Genomic DNA, 17,569 nt, shown 5'->3' on the forward strand with positions numbered 1-17,569 from the left:
TGTCCTCCTCGAGAGGAACCACCGTGCGTGGCCGGCGCAACTCCCGACCGAGGGGCCCCACGATCGACGTAAAGTCTCCGAAGTATCAGTGGTAAGCACGGCAGTTCGGGGAGTTCACGGCATCCGTCTTGCGCCAACATGCAAGCAACAATATGCGGTGCCGGAAATGTTGTGCGGACTTCAGCAGGGAGAAATTCTGCAAGCCATTGGATTTGAAGATTCGTTCTGCATGAACTCAATTCGCATCATTTATCACTCAAGTTGAACAGACTTGGAAACTCTCGCCTGTCACCTGTGATGATTAGGTTTTTGATGCTGAACTCGGTTCACGTGGGGAAACCTTTCCTTTGAGCTAGACATATAAAACAGAACGCCCTGACAACTGTTCAGAGCATTCTAAAGTCATGACAACCATTCAAAAACCAGCGAAGATGTCAGCTAACCATTTCTCGAGCTTTATCCCAGATGTCTTTATGGCGTCTACGCCCACCGAGAAACCTATTCACTATATCATTACCGGATTTCTTCTCTTGTTGGTTTTCTACACTGTCGCCGGTCATGACCAGAGTCTCCCAGAAGTCAACCCTCGCAAGGCACTTGAAGTTACTAACCAGCGTCGCGTAAACGATTTCATCCACAATGGGAAACTGCTCATGATTCAGGCCAAAGCAACCTTTGGGAAGAATCCATATAGGATACTCTCTGAATGGGGCAGTCTTGTGGTGCTTCCTGCAGACTATCTCCAAGAGCTTCGAAATGACCCGCGCCTAGACTTCATAACCCCATCCAATGATGTAAGCGTTTTAAATTATGTTTCTTCTCTGGCTAATATGAGTAGGACGGCCACGGCTACATCCCCGGCTTTGATCCATTTTTGGCCAAGGAGGGTCACCCACAAATGGTGACAAAATATCTCACAAAGGCTCTCAGTTAGTACATACTTGGTAAAGCGCCGGAGTGTTTGCACTGACATCACTTCGCAGCGAAGTTGACCAAGCCGATTTCCGACGAAGCCACCATTGTTCTGCGCCAGGTTATGACAGATTCAACAGGTACTGCAAAGTCCAATCGTTCTACACGTCACAAGACATTTCTGACGATAGTTACTAGATTGGCATGATTTTGTACCTCGAGAGGAGATTATCAAAATTGTTTCTCGTCTATCGACCAGAGTCTTTATGGGAGAAGAGCTCTGTCGCGATGAAGAGTGGTTGAGAGCCTGTGCCGACTACACTGTCACTGCGTTTGGCGTCGGGTATCAGCTCGGACAGTATCCCAGATGGTCCCGACCATTGATTCACTGGTTCCTTCCCTCGTGCTGGGAAGTCCGCCGGCTGTTGTCCCACGCCCGTCAGGTCTTGAAACCCCAAATCGAGAGACGAAATGCCAAAAAGGCACAAGCTGTCGCATCCGGTGATACAACTGCAACCTTCGACGATGCGATTGAGTGGTTCAGTCAAATCTTCAAAGATAACTACGACCCAGCGACACAGCAGATCACCCTTTCGCTCGTCGCGATACACACGACAAGCGACCTGCTCCAGCAGACAATGGTGGATTTGGCTCAGCATCCAGAGCTTTTCCAGCCTCTGCGCGAGGAGCTTGTGCGTGTGCTGGGAACAGAGGGATTGAAGAAGTCGGCGCTTAACAACCTGAAGCTTATGGACAGCGTACTCAAGGAGTCGCAAAGACTCAAGCCTGCATTACTCTGTAAACCGACACCTCTCAGACAAGCTCATCACGACTGTCCCGCAGAGCTGTTGCTAACTTTTAATTCGCAGGTACATGGCGTCGTTTGGCCACTGAGAATATCGAGCTCTCCAGCGGTTTCGTCATCCGCAAGGGACAGCGCGTGATCATCAACAACACACACATGTGGGATGACGAGTGGTATGATAATCCGGCACAGTACGACGGGTACCGCTTTCTGCGCATGCGCAACACCGACGAGGAGAAGCATGCCCATCTCGTGAGCGCCAGCCCAAAGCATACCGCGTTTGGCTACGGCCAGCATGCCTGTCCAGGCAGGTTCTTCGCTGCGAATGAACTCAAAATTGCCCTGGCCCATCTGTTGCTCAAATACGACTGGAAGTTGGCGGATGAGACGAGAGACCCGACCCCTGTGCCCTTTGGCATGGCGTTATTGCCGGATCCCAACGTCAGGTTCCTGATTCGGAGACGCAAGGAAGAAATCGATTTGGATTCGCTGGAATGCTGAATGCTGAATGTGGGATTGAAACCAAGACAATTCTATGCACCCATGTTTGTAATTTACATTCGAAGGCACTTACGTCCAAACTGGAAGGCTACCTCAAGAGCATTGGGCGATTCGAAAGCAGTAACCTTAAAATGTCAACTAAGTAGGTTGATAAGTCAATTAAGCTGTCTACTAGGTGCTCAATCAAGACCAGTCCCCAACCACCGCCTTCGGAATCCCGAAGCGCTCGCTCATAGTGACCCAAGCGGCCACAAAAAGCAAGATTCTAAACGCTTTTACATCGGCCTTGTCCCCGAAACCTCTATCCAAAGCTTCCTTGACCTGTTCGTAATCTACGAATCCCAAATTTTCCACCTTTTCTTGCGTAAGTGTCTTCTCTAACATTTGGTGCAATGGCCCACCCTTGGGCCACACAATCGGTGCAGTGAACGGGTGCTTCTGCCTCTCGTACAACTCTTTCAGGATGAAGGGCTTTGCCGCTTCTCTCAGGATCCACTTCTCAGTGAGAGCCTGCGACGCGACGCCGATGCCCTCCCACCATGGCCCTTGGTGGCGCTCGGGCGGGATCTTGTCAGGCGTGTACGCCATCTTCAAGCTCGGGGGGAGATTGTTGATGTATTCTGTCAATTTGTGGTCGAGGAACGGTGTGCGGGCCTCAACGCTGTGGGACATCTCTGTCAAGTCGCCGAGGCAGCTGAGAAGGACGTTCGGCAGGGGCCCCTTGCTATAGATGTATTGCGCCGTATGGAGAGGGTGCCATTTCTTTTGCATCTTTTCGTGGATGGCTGGCTTGAAGGATTTGACGATGACGTCTTTACAGTCAAGGTCTGTCCATCTGTCGTTTTCTCTCACCCATGGAGAGAAGATGTCGATGCTAGGGTGCCATGCGAGGATACATGGGGGCAAAAGTGTGTCGTTGACCTTCTTCATCGCGGGTGTAGACTCCCAACCGTGCTCGAAGGCTCCGGCGCGGGGGATGAGTAGCTTTATGTCCCGCTCAGTGGACCTTTGCATATTCTGACGAAGTTCCGAGTCGATCACCAGAGGTGAGCTTGGCATCGACAAGTCTGGCTCGCGCAGATAGTCCGGTGGGAAAAAGGCGTATCCGGCAAAGTGCTCATCAGCACCTTCACCGGTCAGAACCACTTTGACACCATTCTCGTTCGGGAGCGATGACAGGGTGAACTTTCCAACGCAGTTCAGATCAAAGTGGTGGTGTTCGCAATGATATGCACAATCGGCAAAGTTCTCCGCCAATATGCTCTCATTGACTTGTGTCTTCTGTATCTGGACTCCAAGATGTTGTGCCGTTCTCTCCGCAATATCTAGACAACTTCAGTCAGTGGTGCATGGGCTCCAAAATGGCCTAGGAGCATACCGGACTCGTCAAAGCCTGACTCTTTGGGGAATTGGATAGTGAAGCAACTGATTCGACTGGTTGCATCTTTGTTGCCGATTTTGATACCCTCATCTCTCACAAGGTGAGTAACGATTCCCGCGACTAGGGATGAATCAATACCGCCTGAGAGGTAAATACCAATCGGCACGTCAGCGCGAAGTCTAAGACGGATAGCCTCAGTAAGCCTCTCACGGAGCCCGAGGACCATCTCATCCACGCTCCTTGTCTCCCCTTCGGTCTGTCGCCATGTTAGCAGTAGTCGCTAAAGATGTCACCGATCAAAGTCACCTTGTCTTTGTAGTCGGCATCCCAGTACTGATGAATTTGCATCACGCCGTCTTTCGAAATCTCCATCCAGTGTCCTGGTGGCACCTTCTTCACGCCTTTGAATAATGACCGGCCATCTTGCATCCATCCGCCATCGACAATGGCACCTACATCCCATTGAGGTTTCCAGCCCAAGGGCAGGAATGCCTTTGCCTCAGGTGCAACGATCAACTTGTCTGTGCCATCTTCCTGGTGGACAATCGTCCATAGTAGAGGTTTGATACCGAACCTATCACGGCCCAAGATAACCTTGCCAGCTGCCTCATCGTACAGCACAAAGGCGAACTCGCCGCGTAGGTGCTCCAGAAACTGCGGGGCGCCGTAGGCCTTGTACAGTGCCAGGATCACTTCACTATCGCTGTGACCTCTAAACCTGTAGCCCCGCTGTTTGCACTCCTCTCGGATACGATCGTGATCGTAGATCTCCCCGTTGACGATGGCATGGATTGTTTCATCGTCGCTGTGGATAGGCTGGTTGCCGTCGGGCGTCAAGTCATTGATGGCCAATCGGCAGTGACCCAGTCCTGACACATGTCAGCCATCATGACAGGTTGTCAAACATTTCACACCATTGCACTGACCGATGAACCCATCCTGACTGACCCAGACCCCCTGCGCGTCTGGTCCACGGTGAGAGATCGCCTCGAGGCTCTTGCTCAGCTGCTCCCTGAGATCCTGAGTCGCCTTGACTTTTCCGTTGGCCTGCGCTTCTGCCGCACCATTGGTGCCGCTGGCATATCCGTTCAGGGCTTCGGTGTGAAAATGTTGCCCTGGTCGGAGGGTGAGACAGGCCGAGATACCGCACATTTTGGCGAGTGTTTGATCAGCAATGCAGTTTGATGAAGATACTGAGTCAAGAACGGTCCGAGCTTCTGCTCCGTGCGTTGTTCAGAAATGACCGATTGTAGCAATAGCACCTACAGCTCTGAGCCGTCGTATATCAATGACAGTTGTCCCGACTCCGGCGCGGCCCGTGGGGCTGAGACTTTCGGGGTGTGTGGAGATGGGTCCGGGCGGATGGGCCCGATGTGGATCTATCCCGTCGGGCCGGGGCCGAATTGGGAAGGGCCGGGAGTGAGAAGCTTAAAATCTGGGGTTTGTCAGACTTGACTTGTGCATGAAAAGGCCTATACGCGCTAATCATTGGGCGTTGTCATGCGATTGAGAAGATTCGAAGGACATGCGCGGCGAGAGTTGGCCGGCACGTTTGTAGTAGTGGGTCAAGGCTCGATATGAGTATTGCCGCCGTGATCTTTCCTGTTTAATCAATAATGAAAAGCATAACAATCTTATGACTCGGGTCTCCGTTGTTAATTGCAGTTATTGATCCAAAACAGCGATTGGTTTCCCGCAAGGCAATGAGTCGGATTCTCACGTATCGGGCGGGACGCAAAGCTTATGTTGCTTGTTGCTGAAAGGACGGCTCATGATGAGCATGAATAGGTGGTGGTCCTTGCGCAGGACCTCACGGTAATCCGTAGTGACTATGAAAAAATGACATTCGAAAGCGATGACTCGCAGGCGAAATTTGGCTGAGATCCATGCAATGTCAATTATCCAACTAATTAAGAGTCACTGCAGCGCTAAGTCTCGTAGAGCCCTAGTTTGGTGCATGTCCTCAAGCAGCCCTCAGCATAGCAAGAACACCCGCCCAGGTCTCGCGAACAGTAGCCTGAATCTGACTGGCAGGGAGAGAGAATCCGTAAGTTCCCCTATCCCGCAACTCCAGGGTGTATGTATACTTCGACTTGCCAACACCGTGGATGTAGTCGGTGCTGTCGCCCGTAGTGGCGTACAGCGCACGGCAAGCGTTTCCAATCGTGTAATACGTGCCGGACACGCCTCGAATACCGGTGGCACCAATCTGGGCCATCGCCTGCAAAGCAGCGTCATCTGGGGCGACGTAGCTGCAGTCATATCCGTATGCTGCGATTGATCATGTCAGTGATATAGTCCAATTGAAGAAGGTCAAGAGTCTTACGCCAAAGAATGTACTGTCCGTAGGAATGGAAGTCGATGTAGAATTGAATGCCCCTGCTGGCGCTCAGCGAATCGACTTGAGCCTTTAGGCCCCTGATCTCGGGTGTGTCCGCGGCGGCAGCGCCCTTGTAGGTCTCGGAGCAGGGGTTGGTAGATGCGCCGCCAGTGAGTTCCCACTTGTACGGCCAGTTGCGGTTAGGGTCACGGCCAACACAGCTGCTGCCGGATTGGGTCTGACGGTTCTTGCGCCACAGACGGTCGGTGCTCTGGGTGTAAACGAAGCCATCAGGGTTGACGACCGGAGTGATGTAGCTTGATTATGTGTCAGCCTATGCCTTTGCCCAAATCATGCACCGAGAAACACCCGAGACGTTCGCACTTACAAGTCAAATTTGTCGACAAGGGCCTTGACCGCAGAATCGGTGGAGTACTTGGTCAGGAGTTGGAAAGCCATATACTCGGTGGTCTACCGTCGAGTTAGACTGATACAAATGAGTGTTGAAGGATGGGCTATTACCATGGTGCTGATCCACTCGCGAGCGTGGACTGTGCCGTGGAAGATGACGGCCGGCTTAGAACCCTTGCCTCCGCTGCCCCAGATGTGGATACCCGTCAGAGCACGACCCTGGACGGAAGTTCCAACAGTGACAATCTCAGACTGGCTAGGGAAGCCTCCTTGAAGGTCTCTAAGGAACTGAAGGTGGTCGGCATAGCTGTGGTACGCGGTGAACCACGTCTCGCTAGGAACTGTAGGAAGATTGAGGTTAGTCATAATACGCAACGTTGGACGACCTTATCAGTCAGATCGCTGCACAGATCGCGAACATACCAGCATAGACTGTAGCAGTCTCCTCCTCAGCGAAAGCGGCACCAATGTCCTCGACGAGGACAGTCGTGTTGACAGCAAGCTGAGAGATGGCATCGACCTTCTCAGGAGATGCTACCACGTCGAGCTTCCCCTTGGATCCGGGGTTGAGAATGGCGGCCGCCAGCTCGCTGATCTGATCAGCGACACCCTCTGCGTCCTCGGGAAGAGTAATGCGAAGGCCCTTGAAGCCGTTGTAGTCAACCTTGGTTGACTTCGGCACCACGGTGGCGAGGGCCAGGGTGAAGAACCCAGCCGCCGATAGGATGGAAGCCTTCATGGTGAGGTAGGATGTGGAGGACGTCGACGATATACTGAAAATGGCTCCGGGAGCCAAGATCAAGTTTGGCAAAACGTCGCGACTTTGGGGCTTGGCACTAAGAGTGAGGAAGGCCTTGCCGAAGGATCTTGCCGTTGAGAAGACCCCATTTTATAAGCATGAGAACGAGTGGCTGAATGTTGCGTCTTCCTCTACGTTTTTCCGTTACAAGCCAGAGCACTGAAAAGAAAGTCCCTCGTCAAAGTGCGGAAGTGACAGGCTAAAGCGGTAGGTGATATTCCAGCTGGGGCATGCCCGAGGAGTTTGATGCGACTTCACCCGCCGCCAAGAGAGAGCCAAGAGGGAAATCGCATGTCTCGGCAATTTACCTTGCCAGAACAGGAAGTTCCCTGCCCCCAACTTCGGTACAGCCCAAGATATTGGGTAGGTGCCTCCCGCTGCCATTGAAAACAACTCGGTTCGCTTACGGAAGGTGAACTTTACTGAACGATATGAGAGAGGGCAGCCATCAAGTTCTTTGTTGTCCGGCCACAGCTGGAGGTGATCCGATCTGAACTTGGAAGTTGATATCTCACATTATTGGGATAGTATCAAAAGACAGCATCGGTTTCAAGCCAATCATTGTGTGTCGCTTGTGATTGGTTTCCGCCGCCGTCAACTTCCTTGTCCCGAGAGACGCGCGGAAGGCGGGCCGCATCTCGGCAGAATAAGTGGGGCACGTCTCGGCAGCAAGTCCGGCAGAAACCCAGTCATCCATGCAAGACCTTTTCAGGCACGTCATTCAGAAGATGGCTTTGAAGAAAAGGTTGGCTTTGGCAAATATGGAAACGAGAACGTCTTTTCTGCGACTCGACCTGATTACGAGGTTTTTCTCTATTATTTCGGTACATTTCAGTTCAAACATTTAGAAGTATCCCATTCGTCGCGCAACCATGAGGGAAATAGCAGCAAACAAGATTATACCACTCATGATGCCAAAAAACGCGTTCAAATTCTCGTCTCCGCCCCAAGGCACCTTGACGTTCATACCAAACAGACCGCATACCACGTTGAGCGGAACTATGATAGTCGCAATCACAGTGACACGGCTCAAGAAGTCATTGGTCCGGTTGCCCATATCGATGTTATCGATAGACAGCTGGGCTAGGTAATTGCTGTGCGACCGCGAGAGCATGGTGTCGAAGTGCACCAGACTGTTCATCATCGTTACCGCGTGGTCTTGGATATCGCTGAGGTACAAGGCGATGTCCATGCGTGGGGTGACATCGTAGTCTTCGGTGCACCGCTTGGTGAATGCGCGCAGGACATCTGCTTTGCCGCCGAGCAGACGCATCAGACTCATGACGTTCTTCCGAGTCAGCCCGATGCGGCGGAGAAATACTTGATTATCTTCCGGGCGGGTGATGAAGACTTGGTCTTCAATTGCATCTGCCTCTTTCTCGATTTGATTGATGCCTGGGCCGAATGAGTCGACGATGTCATCACTGGGACGCAGTTAGTCATGACCAAGACAGGGGTGTGGGCTTTTTCTAGGGTGGTCCTTACATCAATGCGTAGCAGATCCAGTCACTGCTCAGCGACACCTGTTCCTTCAACTGCGAAATGCGGAAACGGACCCGAGAAGCGTGGGAGTTTGGCGTAAAGCTGAAGCTGATGATCCCCTCTCGAAACACCACGACGTACACGTTGAAGGGATGATAGTCAACTCCATGACCATCAGGCTCGTCCACGGTCGCAAAGGACCTGAAGCAAGCGAAATAGTACGACGGAAATAACTCAATCTTCTCCCGGCTTTCCTGGTGGATGATGTCTTCGATGGTGAGAGGGTGAATACCAAACGCCTTGCAGATGGTCCATGCCTCGGAGCCAGTGGGGTTGTTCATGTTGAGCCACCACACTCCATCAGTCTCCTCATCTGGGAAGTCGAACAAGGTCCGGATATTTTCACCGGGCAGAACGAGGTCCCCAAACTGCGCAGCATGGATGGTTGACTCCAAGGCAGACGAGAAGAAGTTGAATCGGCTCTGCTCGGGGTGCTGCTCGCTGACACGGACGTGGACATTGCTCACAGCATTCGCCTTCTCCTGAGAGATGGAGACCCGTTCAGTAACGACATCGATGAAATCGCCGTCCGCAGTGAACATGGGTGAGCTATGCGGCATCGCGCTGTCGGGCAGGTTCGCAAAATCCGTGCTGCCAGGCCGCTCTCCATCCTCCGCATGAGCCAGCGTCTCGAGGTAGTCGAAGTCGATGTACAGCCTATCCTTGGGGTGCTCCTGGTCCCGTGAGTGCGTGCCGTCAACCTCCGTCGTTGCCAAGCCCAGCGAGTTGCGGTGGCCACATGTGTTGTGTGAGCGGCTGTGGCAGCTCCGGCTACTGCCAAGAGGCTTGTCTGGGACACCTTCGTAGCCGTCTTCGTCCTCGCTATCGCTGTCCGGCCGGTGCTCCTGTCCGCGGCGACGTGCTGCGGCGAACGCCTTGACCGAGTTCGGTGGCGAGACCGTGCGCCTTGTTGAGTCAAAGGTCGGACGGCGGCTTAGGGGTTGCATCGACGGCGAGCCGAGGAAGGCGTCGAGAATGTCCTCGCGGGTGGAGGCGTGGTCGGCGCTTCTGTCGCGAGGGCGCGGGCTGGATCCAGCTTGGCGAGCACTCAGAGGAGAGAGGGGAGCGGATGCGTCGTGAGCCCGGATGGGCTTGGTCGTCTCTTTCTCGGGCATGGTGGAAGATTGGGGATTGGTAGATTAGATCCGAAGGTAGGTTGGATGGGCGAGGTGTTGTTGGGGGACCATTCTCTTTCGAGATGGTACACTTGTAGTGTAAGTTCGATGAAGCAATCTGGTGAGAGGATCTTGAAGCTCCTTATGGTGGTTGACGAGAAACGTGTGCCATTCTCAAAGGGTTGTTCAGAAAGACAGAAGGGCGGTCGGAGATGATTGTTGTATGCCAATAGGTCTCTGCGGTTCACCTTCTCATCAGGTGTCGTCTCATGATCGACCGGTTGATGTAGTTGCGACTTGGCAAAAGTCCAATGAGGCAATCGGCGGTGTTTTGCATGGACTCAGATAATGTGGTAAGGATGGATGCTGAAGACAACAAAGACGGTGATGGCGATGTCGAGGAGAGATTAAAAAGCTGCCCGACCGAACGGGTGTCTTGAACTAATATTTTAGCACAGCCTCAAAAGCGGCGGAGTCAGGTTAAGGTTTTCAGACATCGGCCCAATACCTCACCGCGCAAGGGACTATCACAATCGCAACCTGGGGAAAATCCGGTCAATCAAAACCCCTGTCGAGCCTGTGAACCCCCAAAACACGGTGACGTGCAGCGCAGGCAGACTGTAGCGTGAGGGAATTTCGTGCCGGCGGAGGAAACGCGGCCCCTGGTCCTGAGATCTGAAGAAGCTGATTTCTTCACAGATTACACGACGACGCCTCGCCTCAAGAAAATTGAGCTTAAGCCACTTCCAGCCAAGCTTCCGTCCCCCATTCTTGCGGGCTTCTCACATGTAACACGGAACTAATCCCATCTTCTGACTCGGCTGCCTCCTCCGCACAACCACAGCCCCCGGCTCCTCTTCCCCCAACCAGTCGACGGGTAAGATCAGCGATGCAGCACTCAAATGCCTCATAGCAACAACACCTCGCAGCGGGCGCTCGCGATGTTGCGGCATAACGCATCTGCCTCAAAGGATCCATCAGCGCCCCCACGAACACATCTCATGACCTCTATTTACAGATAAGAGGTCTTTTTGTATTTTAAGAAGGTGAAAAGTAATGCCTCAGTTCGCGCGTCTGGGCATAATCTGCACCACACACAGCTGAGACGGTTAGGCGGCTGTGACGGCAACCGCTCTGAAAGCTAGAAGTTAGACTTTTGCATCGTCATCATCAAGTATGGGGGAGAACACGCGACCGTATTCTGCAGCTAAGCAGCTGGTCTAGGTATTCGCACGTGGAAAGTCGGTGCGGGCAGGCTGTCCATCTCACCGCCTCCCACGCGTTTGGGACATAGTGCGAAGCCGGTCGCACCCGAAAGAATGGGAGAACAATCAATCCATTATTGACAACACGTTGATTCGCAACTAACACGACGTGAGATCTCAGGGCCGCCCGAACTTCGTTCTCGCAGCGCACGTGCATCAGGAACACCGGCTACAGTTGGCCCAAGACTCCAAGATGCGCTCAGACCGTCGCCTTCAACCGATGCTTCGAAATTGCGCTGAAAACTCATCATCGGCTTTTTTGTCTTTCGTTTTCATCTCACAGACTGCAATATTCAGATGACGATCAAACTGAAATGACATAACCGATACACAGTTCTAACTGACAATTCAATGATTCGTCTTTCTACCTCTGTCATCATATGCTATTAATGGCAGCAAAACGCCGCAAACTTTGCAAACTCATCGTCTTCCAGAAGCTGGTCCATCTCATCAGCAAACAAACTGACGAGCAGCTCGATGCCACCGTGACTCTTCATCGGCAGGACCATGCAAAGTCTAAAGTTGGCGTTGAACGCATCCATCAGCGGCCGCAGCGACTCAGGCTTGCCGTCGTTGTCGAAGATGTCAGCCCCGAAATTGATCTTGTCCAGTGGCAGAAGCAACACCGACGTAATCATGACATCGAAGCCGTCGAGCCGCGTGAACGCGTGCTTCAACTTGGTGTAGTCCGGAACTTCCCTCATAAGAGTGAATGCATCCTTCACAAGCCCTGGGTTCACCTTGGCGGCCTGGGCGCGCACCTTCAAAGCCACGTCGCGAAGGCTTGTTGTAGGCGCTGCGAGGTCGACTACCGGCATGGGCACCTTATTGACGATAACGAGATTCCCGGCGTAAGATGACGGAAGAGCGGGATCGAAATCTGTGCGGCCGTCTACCGGTGACTCGAGGTAAGACACCTCATCTGGTGGGGTGGACTGCCCGGCGGCAATAGCTGCACGGTATCTCGCCTTCATCAGGGCCCGCCAGAAAAGGGCCAGCAGTGCATCGTTGGCCGACAAGCCCGAGCCATCGTTACCATCCGAGAGCACCTCCCTCTTCAGTGCATTGAAATTCTCAGGTGAGATGTAGAAGATGCTCGACTCCATCGTCCGTGTCGGCGCCGGAGGTGGGGCCGGATGCTCCGCCGGATCATCCTCCGCATCCGGGGGCTGAAATCCGAGAAAGCCCCACGTGTCGCGCGGGATCTCCGCAACTGGCTTCGCGGGGGATTTGCTCCACAGCCTTTCCAGCAGGGTCCGGTCGAAACTTTCCGGAGCAAGCCAGTCGCAGACGTTGCTGTCAGTATTTCCCAAGTTTCGACAGTGCTCTGCCCAGGCTCTCATCGCAGTGACCATGCCGGTCGCATCGCTGGCAGAGTGATGGAATCCCGTGGCGAGGATGCAGCCACCGTTGACGAAATTGGCCTGGGCCAAGAAAACATCTGCGCCGCCAGAAAGATCCGGCACGAAGGGCGCGGAGAGGACGAGCTCATCGTCAAAGGCTGAGAACTCGAAGCCTGCGTCGCGGAGGTCTTCGAAGTCGGGCAGGACTTCCGAGAGGTCCTTGAAGACCAGTTGTCTCGGGGCATTGGTTCTGTCTTCGGAGCCTGAGGGGTCATATGAGACCACTATGTGTCCCGGCCTCCAGCCCGGCTCGCGATCATCTCTCGGGAAAATACGACCATCCAGGAACGGAAACTGGCGAAGCGTGCCTTGGAGCCCGGCTTGCAGGTGCGCAAAGGCCTGCTGGAAGGTGACTTTGGGTTGCAGTGGGAGGTAGACGATGAATTTGATGTAAACTCGGGGCGGAATCAGGTCGAAGACGCTCAGTTGTGTGGTCACGCTGCTAGTTGTCTTATTGGCCGCGTTGACGCCAATATGCGTGGATGTCGTGGCATACGTGTTGGTCGCCATTGTGACAAATCTGATGGTATACAATGCAGGATTTCAATGTCCGCTCTTGTTAAGATCACTGAGAGTATGCGTGTCGTATTTCACGTACCGCTGTCATAGCTAACAAATACTTGTCTCCTCTTTCTGCCCTGTTCAACGGGCGGACTGGTCAGAGCTTGAGCCGGGATGACCTAAGTCGGGGCCGGAGCTGACCGAAAAAGGAAATCGTATTGCAGAGCATCGTGCCAATGCTCCTAGAGACACACAGAAACTGTGGCATGTCTGCTTGAGAAGTTCCATTATAGGTTAAAAATAGGGACGGGGACGTATGTCGCGAGCCATTGAATCCGTTCAATTTGAGTGATGTCTTCAAAATGACTGAAGCAGCCTGACTAAAAATGCAGCAAACTAATGGCGACGATTGCAGTGACGCTAGAATACAACAACGAAATCAAATCGAAATGAGACCATGGCTAAGAACCCGACGTCATCATGCTTGTTTCTGTGGCCACTTCGTCCGCTTCACCGCCCGGGCGTAGAAATTCAAAGGTCGCACAACAATAAACTCTGGATCATACACCACGGCCTCCGTCGATGCATCCTCAAAATGATACCGATAAACCAATTTCGCCATGGCGCTCTTCACCTCCAGCAACGCAAGATTGTACCCCACACAGCCCCGAGTACCCGCCGCGAAAGGCGTGTAAGCCATCTTGTGCCTCCCCTTTACACCCTCGGTCTCCCACCGGTCGGGGTCAAACCGGGTGGGATTATCCCAATGCGCCGCGTTTTTGTGTATAGACGGAAACGTAGGGATGACCACAGCGCCCTTGGGCAGGAAGTAACCGCCCGGCAGAACAACATCCTCTTTTGCGTTGCGCGCCGTCTGGAAAGACGGGTTGTGCATCCGCTGCGTTTCCTTGACAAACCTATCCAAGAACGGCATCTCGGTCAGCTCGTCGTATGACCACTCTTTCCCCGCCTCTGCTCCATTGTCGACGAGCTCCTGAAGCAGACGCTCTTGGTTTCCGGGATACTTGACCAAGGCGTAAACCAGCCATGCCAGCAGGGAGGATGTGGTGACGAATCCCGCTCCGACCAGGATAACGCAATTGCTCAACATAATATCTTCGGGGAGCTTTTCCACATTGTCGTCAGTTGCGCGGCGTAAATAATCTGCCACGCAAGTCGCGTTGAGCGCCGCATCCTTCATTGGCAGATCTGGGGAAGTCTCCGCTGACATGGACTCTTCGATACCTTTAGCAACGCCGTCCCAGAGCAATTGCCGAACGAGGCGAAGTCGCTTCGGGGTGCCGAACGGAAGGTATCCGTACCAACTTCCTCGTAGTGAAGTCTTTTTCATCAGAGAAAGATACTCGCCAAGCAATCTGATGGTCTCATGCGGTTTTGAATCAATGGAGTCAAAGTGCCCCAGATCCATCCCAAGAATTACCTTCCAGATGATCTCGCCAGCCATTTTGAAAGTGTACTGGTACACATTGAAAGCGAGCTCCTTGTCATCGAGTTCATCAAACACCTTGAAGGACCTGTCCACACAGGCCTGCACGATTGGTGTGTAATGGCGGACAGCCTTTGGTGTCAGACTTGGAGGGATAAACTTGTGGGCGAGCTTGAATGCAGGAGCGTCGCTGTCGCAAGTGAACAGAGCCTCGTTGTTGCGCATGTAATACAACGGATGACTGGGATCTGAGGTCGTCTTGGTGAAAAATTGACCCTCGCGGAGAACTTCGCGAGACACGTCTGGGTCGTTGGTGAGATAGATCGTGGTTCCCATATTGACCGTCTTGATGACTGGCCCGTATCTGTCGAACAGGCGGTCATAGTTGCCAAGTGGGTCTGGGTATAGCTCATAGCGATTTCCAACATAGGGCAATGGCTCTGGTCCGGAGGGTTCTCTCACGATCTCCCCGTTGACCCTGATCTGCACTGGAGCATCGCACTTCTCGATGTCATCCAGTGATGTGAGAACGTCTCTTCTGTTGTAAAAACAGATAGCTTCTCCATGGTCAGCGACGAGCTGCTGGCGCATTGGGTATGATACACTTACAATCACAGTCAGAGACAGAAAAGACTTTGGCGATGCCTGCCTTGAGCTCCTGCATACTCTTGATGCTCGGCAAATTCAAAGTATGGCATCGCTCGAAAGGGCCATGACCAATCGTGAACTGTTGCTGGAACATTGTGATACGGAGGTGAGGGTTGAGCCTCAGCCGACGATGACCTGTGATTGGGTGAAGCTGAAGGAACTACGATTGACGATTGGGGATAGCAAATCCAAACCCATCAAGATTTCTGCTCAGTAGTTCACTTTGAGGTCCTGGATATCCCACGATGCTCAAATTCGCTCGGCTCCCGTTTCTTGCCTCTTTGGGCCATGCGAAGCTGGGATGACCCTGGAACATGCCATCGGTGAAGGACAAAATCATCCAGCCGAAGACCGAAACGGGCACCCCCGCTCGGGCCGGTCCTCTTCTGCTGCCACTCTGGGCTGCCCGGACCCACTCTTCTAGTCCGGTCTTAGTCCTTTGGCTGGCTCATGGATACGGGATGATGAGATGGGTGAGAGGCTGTCCGCAGGAGACTATTCGATGAGGAAATTTGAACTGCAAAGACTTTGACGGTCGGCCAAGCTTCAGGAATAACGCAGCTTTCAATTGGCAAATTGAAATTGACGATGCACGTGTTCACCGAGTCCGAGCTTGCGAAACACTACGAAGTCCACAATCTGTGGGTGTCTATCCGAGGCAAAGGTAACTCATTGCGTCACTACATCTGACAATGATGTCTGACGACTGCAGTATACGATGTTTCCAGCTACGTGGATGACCATCCAGGTGGTGTCGAGGTCCTGAAGGATGTAGCAGGATCAGACGGCACCGAGAGCTTTGAGTATGTTGGTCATTCCGAAGATGCGTACAAAACACTCGCCAAATTCCAAATCGGCGTTCTGGAGGGAGAGGTGAGTTATGATAATCCAAGGTGTTCTGCGAATAGCCAGCTGACTCGAGATGCAGACGAACGAAGCGGCGCCGATCTCTTCTCAAGCATGGGAAGCTCAAAGAGCGCAACTTCAAAATGCTTCAATGAAGTCAAAGGTGGCTGGCTGGCCCGTGGTGGTGACAATTCTGTTGGCTGCGGGGATCGTCAGCCGGTGGTTGCTCCGGAATCAGCAAGCGTATGAGAAGACAGCAGTCATATTTGTATGGCACGTGTCGTCTCCGTTTTGGACAGGAATTTCACTTGCAACGTTGGCAAGCTTGAGTATGTATCTATATTTGTATGCTAAATTTTCCAAGACGCTGGAGTACTACAAGGAGGTATGGGAGTATCCTTCGTACTTCAGCTGCAAGGCAAACAGGGCGAACATCTGAGAGGCTAGATGAGATGATTTAAATCGATCCAAAACGTACAAGTGGGGCATGACTCGCTCATCCTGGGACAGGTCGTGACCAAAGTGTGACTGCGAAGTTAAAACCCGCTGCGTCCCCTATCATTATGATGTGCTGCACACTCTTTGCAATTGTCCAAAGGTATCAATCTCACGATGCACACATACTTTCTCGGGCTAAGTATCGTCGGCTACGATGCCCTTTGGGGGAGAATGATCCGCAGCGGCGTGGCCGGGTCTGTGGGTTCAGTGAAGAGAACCGGCACCTTTCCGAACGGCGACGTTCTCCGAACCAGCTTCACCGGGATGTATGGCTTTGACCAATTTCTCGTCCCGGCTGTCATCTTCTACAACAATATTCTCGGTAACGGATCTTCAGCCGATCGCATGCTGCTCGTCAGTCTCTTCACGACAATGCAAACGGTGTCGCACTGTATGCTGGTTCTGGGATGGGACCAAGGGAAACGGCCGCCTTTGGCAATCCTGTGAGCGTGTGCCGCCACGCGATAAAGAGGAAAAGCCTGCTGATCCATCGACAGAGAGCATCTATCTTGGGGCGTTTTCAATCAAGCCTGGGGCGCTGCAGCTGTGTATCCCCTCTACTGCTTCACGCATATCGAACGTTTTCTCGATGACGCCCACGGAAGTGAAAATTCGGAGGTCGGCCCGTCAGATGCCAACGAGGCATTCGCGCTGGTTCCAACCGCCATCTTGGGTGCCATCACCCCGGCAATGCTCCTCTATCCCGCGTTCAGTTCATCTTGCACCACAAGCCAACGACAAGGACTCATCGCATTCTATCGTTTTACCCCTCTAGCCCTGGCTGTCGCTCATCCTGCTTGCTGTTGGGCCCAAAGGAAATTGTCGGCATACTTGGCGTGGAAGCCGGCGCTGGCGAGTGCGAAAGCGTACACCATGGCGTCTTTGATGTTTTCGGGGTTTGCTGCCGCAGCTGGGCACTTGTGGGCTTTACTGGGCCCGTCAGAGGGTGGTCTGCGTCGCGTCTTTTGGCCGGCCGAGTACATCGACAAGGCCTCAACTACAGTCATTGCGGATGGAGCACGAGACTTCCTTCAATGGGACATCTTTGTAATTACAGCAGCGCTTGTCCCGTTTGCAGATCAAGTGCTGAAATCATCGGCATTGCTTCTTCGGTTGAAAAGACGGAAATGGTTCTCGACCATTATGGACTCATTCATAGGCAGGATGGTCGTACT

General features: G+C 53.0%; 6 protein-coding genes across 6 annotated transcripts; 1 reads left to right on the forward strand and 5 right to left on the reverse strand.

The window, feature by feature from the left end:
- Positions 1-431: 431 nt before the first annotated feature.
- eqxH-5 (Cytochrome P450 monooxygenase eqxH) lies at positions 432-2,218 on the forward strand (the record flags this gene model as incomplete). The annotated part of the gene is made up of 5 exons (XM_036640378.1): positions 432-794; positions 839-929; positions 984-1,052; positions 1,111-1,710; positions 1,782-2,218. The coding sequence occupies 5 exons, from the start codon at positions 432-434 to the stop codon at positions 2,216-2,218; spliced, it is 1,560 nt and encodes a 519-aa protein (XP_036495151.1).
- A 183-nt stretch (positions 2,219-2,401) lies between these two features.
- Positions 2,402-4,751, reverse strand: chyD-2 (Amidase chyE; the record flags this gene model as incomplete). Its single annotated transcript, XM_036640379.1, has 4 exons — positions 2,402-3,543; positions 3,597-3,855; positions 3,906-4,468; positions 4,526-4,751. 4 exons carry the CDS (start codon positions 4,749-4,751, stop codon positions 2,402-2,404), a joined length of 2,190 nt encoding a protein of 729 aa, XP_036493989.1.
- Positions 4,752-5,562: 811 nt separating this feature from the next.
- Positions 5,563-7,069, reverse strand: MCPA (Metallocarboxypeptidase A; the record flags this gene model as incomplete). Its single annotated transcript, XM_036640380.1, has 5 exons — positions 5,563-5,870; positions 5,926-6,236; positions 6,308-6,390; positions 6,442-6,671; positions 6,754-7,069. The coding sequence occupies 5 exons, from the start codon at positions 7,067-7,069 to the stop codon at positions 5,563-5,565; spliced, it is 1,248 nt and encodes a 415-aa protein (XP_036493990.1).
- Positions 7,070-7,973: 904 nt separating this feature from the next.
- On the reverse strand, positions 7,974-9,786 carry CGCS363_v008532 (putative metal ion transporter; the record flags this gene model as incomplete). Its single annotated transcript, XM_036640381.1, has 2 exons — positions 7,974-8,553; positions 8,615-9,786. The coding sequence occupies 2 exons, from the start codon at positions 9,784-9,786 to the stop codon at positions 7,974-7,976; spliced, it is 1,752 nt and encodes a 583-aa protein (XP_036493987.1).
- Positions 9,787-11,437: 1,651 nt separating this feature from the next.
- CGCS363_v008533 (Acyltransferase BOA11) lies at positions 11,438-12,964 on the reverse strand (the record flags this gene model as incomplete). Its single annotated transcript, XM_036640382.1, has 1 exon — positions 11,438-12,964. One exon carries the CDS (start codon positions 12,962-12,964, stop codon positions 11,438-11,440), a length of 1,527 nt encoding a protein of 508 aa, XP_036493988.1.
- Positions 12,965-13,433: 469 nt separating this feature from the next.
- On the reverse strand, positions 13,434-15,144 carry CYP4F8 (Cytochrome P450 4F8; the record flags this gene model as incomplete). The annotated part of the gene is made up of 2 exons (XM_036640383.1): positions 13,434-14,959; positions 15,012-15,144. 2 exons carry the CDS (start codon positions 15,142-15,144, stop codon positions 13,434-13,436), a joined length of 1,659 nt encoding a protein of 552 aa, XP_036493993.1.
- Positions 15,145-17,569: the final 2,425 nt, after the last annotated feature.

Source organism: Colletotrichum siamense (assembly GCF_013390195.1).
Source record: "Colletotrichum siamense strain Cg363 chromosome Unknown KSG_Cg363_contig05, whole genome shotgun sequence".
In the NCBI taxonomy this organism is placed as follows: domain Eukaryota; kingdom Fungi; phylum Ascomycota; class Sordariomycetes; order Glomerellales; family Glomerellaceae; genus Colletotrichum; species Colletotrichum siamense.